This window comes from Lycium ferocissimum, chromosome 8, assembly GCF_029784015.1.
Source record: "Lycium ferocissimum isolate CSIRO_LF1 chromosome 8, AGI_CSIRO_Lferr_CH_V1, whole genome shotgun sequence".
Classification (NCBI taxonomy): Eukaryota; Viridiplantae; Streptophyta; class Magnoliopsida; order Solanales; family Solanaceae; genus Lycium; species Lycium ferocissimum.
Window position 1 is genome coordinate 4,817,648 of NC_081349.1, and position 7,569 is coordinate 4,825,216.

At 38.9% G+C, this 7,569-nt stretch overlaps 1 protein-coding gene across 1 annotated transcript; it reads left to right on the forward strand.

Moving 5' to 3' along the window:
• Positions 1-2,050: 2,050 nt before the first annotated feature.
• LOC132065978 (uncharacterized) lies at positions 2,051-3,478 on the forward strand. The gene has a single exon (XM_059459391.1). It carries the CDS (start codon positions 2,051-2,053, stop codon positions 3,476-3,478), a length of 1,428 nt encoding a protein of 475 aa, XP_059315374.1.
• Positions 3,479-7,569: the final 4,091 nt, after the last annotated feature.

A 7,569-nucleotide genomic window follows, 5' to 3' on the forward strand; every position in this document is an offset into this window, starting at 1 on the left:
TTTATATTAGTAACATTATTGTTTATTATATGGCCTCTGAATATTTAGTATTATGAACTATTAATAAAGTCTCAACTCATAGAAATAACTAATTTGGAATTAAACTTACTTGATCTTTCCATATTAGTTTTACTGTTGCTGCTTTTCAGGCTTCGGAAAGTTATTCAACAAAGAACTTGTTCTTCTCTCTCTTTTTTCATAATAAATAAAACTTTGCTAAAAGGCTAAAGTTTTAAGAGAGAGAATTGTTTGAAACACGTTTGGAAAACATATTTACATTTTTAAATATGTTTGAGTGAATTCCTTTTATCAATTTTAACAAATTGTGTCACAGTGTTTCTTTCCAAACTTATGATTGTCCATTTAAATCCTATTTGGAGTCTGTAGAAAACTATTTATACCCAAAGTACATTGAAGCTTTTCAAAATAAACATTTAAATTTGTTTCTGTACTTAAATAATACTAATACACAATGAACCTTTGGTTCTGCTCAGTACAGGGCACGTTAAGTGAGAATAACTAACGTGCACCTATTCACCATGGTTCGAAGGAAGAAAGCTCCACCAACACAGACCACTAAAATACACACTCCGGCTCCACCGGTAGAACCTGCTCGATTTGTAACGCCAGATTCAGGTATACCACAAACCCTAGCCCCAATTAATTTAGGGCAATGGATGGTGGGTCGGGGCAGTGCCCCTATAGTATTGCAACACCCTATGGAGATGGAAACAGTGGTAACCCAGGCGACCCAGGTGACGACACGAGCTCCGACTCCGCCACGGCCAGAACCACTGAAACCACAAGAGGATCAGTGCCAAGGCGCAGAGGAAAACTCTAATGCTGCTAGGAAATTACTGTTTAAAAACGAGGATCCTACTATGGTTGAAGTGGTACAAGGGAATCGATCTATGAGAGTTGGTAAATCGCTGGAATATTTCCCCCCAACCTTGAAGGATGGGGTGAAGGTGGGCAAAATGTGTTCAAGTGCGAGTACAGAACAAAAGGAAAGATGGAATTCAGCCCTCATTGGGTATGTTCTCGGAGGTAAGCCAACATTCAAAGAGATGCTTAAATTTGTATATGGTGTTTGGAAATTTGTTGCCACCCCCAAGTATACCTACATGATGATGGCTACTTGATATTTCGCTTTGAAGATGAAGACGATAAACAACAAGTCCTACAAAGTGGTCCTTTCACATATAATAATCGACCCTTAATCCTTAAGCAATGGGTACCTAACTTTTAGCTTAAGAGCGAGCCCATGAAGGCAGTTCCAATTTGGGCACTATTCCCTCGTCTCCCAATCCAATATTGGGCAATTGAAAACCTTGGAATCATTGCTAGCTGCTTGGGGAAGCCAGTTTGCACTGACAAACCTACTGCTAATGAAGAAAGAATATCTTATGCGAGGGTCTTAGTGGAAATGGATATAACTCAACCTATGCCTGATGAAGTGCTGATTGAAGATCCTGATGACAGATGTATTCCTCAGGCTGTTGAATATGAGTGGCAACCGGATTACTGTCAAGAATGCTGCGCAAATAGATCACCATAGTTCAGCTTGCAAGAGGAATTTGAAACAGCAAGAACCAGTACCTAAGAGAGCACCAAGGAAGAGAGGTCGAGTGATCCCTACTTGGGCAGCTAAACCAGGTACGGGGGAACCTCAAGTACTGGACCAAGCTCCTAGTATGGTAGCCTCTTCAGCTAGTGCACAGGAACCATCTCCAACAGCTGCACAAGTGCCTTGTACTGAGCAGAACCAACAGGAAGTAAGAGTGGAGACAGAGGTGACTGCACTTGGTGATCCACTAGCCCCAACTGTAGAAACAATTGCAGAGGTGCTAGTGGGTATTACAGAATGTCCCATAGAAAAACCAAGAATACAGGTAAGGGGTAAGCAGAAGATGAATATGGAAAAACCAAAAGTTACTGCTGAAGAGGTTGAACACTACCTTAGAAGGAACAGAAATGCACCAATAAGGTTTCAGACAGACAAGGCTACTACAAAAGTAGCAAAGGGCCCCTCACAACCTAAGCATCCGCCATGATTTTTGGATCATGGAATATTAGGGGCCTTAATAGGCCCTTCAAGCAAAAGGAACTCAAGACCTTTTTGCTAAAGAATAAAGTGTCCTTGTTGGGCTGTCTTGAGACCAAAATTAAACAGGATAAAGTACGAAAGGTGAGGAAGAATTTGGGCACTGAATGGGAGGTATTTGCTGATTATTCTCAGGAACCAAATGGCAGAATCTGGGTACTATGGAATGATCAACAGGTGCAAGTCACTATACTACAATCCAATCCTCAAATGGTGCACTGCTCAGTGAAAGATAGAAATTCTGATTTTAGTTGCCAAATGACTTTCATATATGGACTCAACTTAGCTGCTGGGAGGAAGGACATATGGAATCACATCAGAAATATGAGCCCTATGATTAATGTCCCATGGATTCTCTTAGGGGATTTTAATACAATACTGTCAGTTCATGATAGAGTTAATGGCCTTCCGGTACAACAAGGTGAGATAACAGACTTCCAAGACTGCATTCAAGATGCTGGCCTGGGACAGTTAAACAGGAAGGGTTGTCAGTTCTCATGGAGTAATAAAAGAGATGCAGAGGTTAGAATATATAGTCTGATAGATTGGGCTTTTGGGAATGATCTTTGGTTCATGGCTTACAGTAGTCTTGAAGCTCACTACTACAATCCACACTGTTCTGATCACTCTCCCATCCTTATCAGGACTAAGGTGGATAGGTACCAACTACCTAAACCTTACAGGATGCTCAATGTCTTATTAGTATATGAACCATTAAGAAGAGCAGACTTTGATAACTGGGGTAAGAAAATAACAGGCCATGCCATGTTCAGAGTTTGGCAAAAACTTAAAGGGATTCAACAAGATACTAAGCAGATGAATAAGGCCATGTCCTCACTGGATGGGAAACTAGCTAATCTTCAGGGACTTGTTGCCAGAAATCAGGAGGAATTAGAGAATGACCTGTTCAATCCCCAACTAATTCGGGAGGAAAGGGAGTTAATCTCACAGCTGGAGTACTGGAGTCACATACATGAAAGGGTGCTGAGACAAAGATCTAAAGTTACATGGATTGCTCATGGTGACTCAAACACAAAGTATTTCCATGCATCTCTCAAGGCTCGACAAGCTAAAAACAGGATTTCATCCATATGCAATGAGCAGGGATTATTATTGACAGATCCCCAACTAGTGCAGCAAGAATTTACTCAGTTTTTTCGAGGGCTGTTGGGAACATCTGCTGAGGAGCTACCCTGCATCGACATCAGGATAGCTAGAGATGGGCCCTGCCTGAACTATGATCAGCAGCAACTCCTAATGCAGCTTGTCACTAGTCAAGAAGTGAGGGAAACACTCAAGAGCTCTTTCACGGATAAATCACACAGGGTAGATGGATTTCCGGCGAATTTTTCAAAGAGGTACGGGACACGATGAATAATGAGATAACTACTGCTGTTCTAGATTTCTTTGACAATGGTAAACTGCTGAAGGAAATTAACTGTACTACAGTGACATTAGTTCCTAAAGTCCCTAATCCCACTTATGTTAGGGAATTTAGACCCATAGCTTGTTGCTCGACGATGCATAAGTTAATTGCAAAGTTATTGAGCCAAGCTCAAACTAGTAGTGGACAGCTTAGTTGGTCCATCTCAATCTGCTTTTATTGAAGGGCGAAACATACTGGATAATGTCATTGTGGCCCATGAATTAGTGAAAGGGTACTCCCAAAAGGGAGTTTCTGCCAGATGTCTCATAAAAGTGGATATAAGGAAGGCATATGATTCGGTTGAATGGGAATTCTTGAGGATGATTCTGTTGGAATTTGGCTTTCCTAATAAGTTTGTTAGACTGATTATGGAGTGTGTTACAACAGTTAGTTACTCCCTGCTGATTAATGAGGGGCTGACTCCTAAATTTCAAGCAAAAAAAGGGCTTAGGCAAGGGGATCCCATGTCCCCTTACCTTTTTGTCCTAGTAATGGAGTATCTCAACAGGTCACTTAGACAACTTAAACACAATCCAAATTTAAGTACCACCCTAGATGTGTAAAAATGAATTTGGCACATATCTGTTTCTTGATGACTTGATAATGTGCTGTAAGGCTGATAGAAAATCAATCCAAGCCATGCTACAGGCTTTTAATCATTTCTCTGATGTATCTGGACTTAAAGCTAATATGGAAAAAAGTTCTCTGTACATGGCTAGTACTTCTATGGAATTCAGGGATCAGATCCTAGAAGAAATGCAATTTGCTCTTGGTGAAATGCCATTCAAGTATTTGGGTGTGCCCTTATCTGCTAGGAAGATCACTATACAGCAATGTATGCCAATTGTAGAAAGAATGCTAGCAAGGGTGAGGTGTTGGTCCACCAAATTTCTATCGTACAGTGGTAGAGCCCAGTTAATTCAAAGTGTGCTGTTTGAAATGCAAACTTACTGGGCTCAAGTGTTCCTTCTACCAAAGAAAGTAATAAAGTTGGTAACAAGTGTATGCAGAATATTTCTTTGGACAGGAGGTCATGAAAACTCAAGGAAAGCACTAGTGACCTAGGACAATCTATGTATGCCAAGATCAGCTGGGGGCTTAAACCTTACTGATTTCTGCTGGTGGAATAAAGCAGTAATTTGCAAACTATTGTGGGCTATTAGTGCTAAGCAAGACACTCTATGGATAAGATGGGTACACACTTTCTACATAAAAAATCAGGACATCAACTCTATGCTCACCCCAAAACAAGCCTGCTGGGTTGTCAGAAAAGTTATTGATGCTAGAGGTTGGTTCATAAACTTTGATGCTGCAACTACCTTTCAGAACTGCTGTACCAAAGGAAAATTTAGTATCAAAACGACTTACAGATCCTTCATACCCCAATGGAAGAGCTTGGTGTTGGGACAACACCTAATACCAAGACACCAATTTATTACATGGCTAGCCATACAAGGTAGATTGGCGACAGGTGACAGGTTGCAGAAGTGGGGAATCCAAGTACCAAAAGAGTGTGTCTTGTGCAACTTAACATCAGAAGAGACTCTTACACACTTGTTCTTCTCCTGTACTTACTCAAAATTGATTTGGAGTGGTCTGCTCAACTGGATGGGAGAAAGAAGACAGGTCCAAGACTGGACTACTGAAGTGCAATAGATATAAAAAAGGGCTAGTGGAAACAGGCCAAAAGCTGGGATTACGAGTTTTTAAGTTTGCAGCAACAATATACCATATCTGGTCCGAACGAAACAACAGGAGATTTCAGCGAATAAGCAAAGACTATAGGTTCAGAATTAAAGAGATTGTTCTGCAGCTTCACATCAGAGGACAAAGACAGAAGAAGTGGATAAGTATACTGGAGAAACTAAACTATTTCCCTGGTTAAAAGTAGTTCTCTAGATCTTGTATAGATAGAAAAAAAGATATGGATGAGATCTAGCTCTAGAGTCCCATGAGCTAGTGGCTTTGTAATTATCATACATGGTTGAAATAAAATTTCCCCTTTCGACCAAAAAAAAAATGGTATTACCTTTTTAACATAATAAATATTTTAATTTGTTTAAATTATGTTACAAAATGAAAGCCAAAGCTCAAAAAAAGTGCAATTTTCGGCCGGACAATGTTTTGGCAGTGTTATTTACCGAACAAAAATAATTACTTAAACTCAAAGTATAAAAATATAGTAATTGATTTCAGAATTTAAATATGTTCAAAGCCTTAAATATTTACAATTTTATTTGAAGTTTGAAGTAAAATCTCAATAGATTTTAAAGTTCTAAATGTTAGAACTTCCAACCTAGCTTAAAATAAGCAAATATTTGATACACAAAATCTTAGTTGATCTCAAAATCCTAATAAATAGGAAATATAATTAAATAACAATTTTACCTAATGTAAATACTATTCTTGAAGGTTAAAAAAAAGACGAACGACATTTCGCTAAGGTGCTTCGTGCTTAAGCAAATCTTAATATTAATTAAAGGAGATTCCCAGTTGTTCTCTTCTTCTCTTTTTTTTTCTCAAGTAAATTTTATGGATGATCGCATTATATTATTTTTTCCCACTAAAATCACTAAACTATCTTTTCTAACAGAAAGATCATTATACTTTGAGTATGCTAACATAAAGAAAATTCCAAAAAAGAAACTAATAAATAAAACCCTTTTTTAAAATCTAATAAATAAAAACTCAATAAAAAAGAATGGACTCATCCCGATTTGCCATCAGAATTGATATGATATTAATCGAGACGTGAGTTGATAAATATGAAAAAAAAAATTATCTGAACCACTGATAATAGATAGGTGAATAAATTTAAGCATATCTCCCATTGTAGCTTTTTAATTAAAATGAATTGATCCGACTTGATCTTCAATCAAAATTGATATGATATTAATCGAGACGTGAGTTGATAAACATAAAAGAATAATTATATCTGTGTATACAGTAAAAACCAAAGCAATTTTTATTCGATAAGAACCGGAGAAAAAGTTATAGCTGTCCGGTACTAGATCGAAGAAGAATGAGGTCGTTGGCAATCGAAGGGAACGAGGAACGAGGGGTTGTGAGTTCATTCAGCTGAGTGTCAAAACCGAGGATATGTAGATAAGTACATAAAACCCGAGCCTGAAGCGAACACACTCAACATAGGTTCGGAGTATCCGTTATGGGCCAGGCCACGCGTCACTTGACCGTTCCGCCATTTGCGCTGACAACAGTACGGGTGTCAGAATGACCATACGGATGCCGCATTATCCATTTTAGGGTTTTCTTACAAAGGCCTTTTTTATATTGTACTAAGGCCCATCTATTTGTAGCTATAAATAGGGGTGTACCCCCTTTATTTTGAGGTTAGCTTTTCATTATTCTTCTTACTTGTAATCTGAAAAGGAGGCAATGGAACCTTCTTAAGTGATTAGCTCGGGTTAAAGAAGCAATCTCCAAAACAGGACCAGTTCTCAGAGTTTACTAACTTGGTTTCTAAAGCTTTATTTACTATTATTCATCAATATACGTTTACCATTTGCTTAGTATTGTTATATGTAACCTATTAATCAAACCACATATCCTATAAACCACTTACAAATTTAATTGTTACCATTTTTACGGGTAAACAGTTTGGCGCCCACCGTGGGGTCTAGGATAATAGTGGTGATTAATTTACAACTCCCTCTTTCACTTGTTCTTTGAAAGTTTGTGTTTCAGATACATTCGAGATGCTATGCAGTGGTCAATCCGAACTCGTGAATAACAACGAGATAGTCGCTGAAAACGACACCAACACCGAGCTACCAAACACGAACACACCCCCTGCTGACCCAGCCAACCCAAATGCTGTCAACTCGATCGAAGGCCTTAACCAGAATACCGTCAACCAGGACAATGCCGCCCTTCCGGCCACAGATCTTTTAAATAGCAACAATTCAGCTACTTTGCTTCAGGCACAAGCCCGAAAGAAGCCGGATGTCGCGGATGAAATTAGCTTACGTTTGATATTTGAAATGTTACAGGAACAACAGGTGGCTATAGCTCAGCTCCA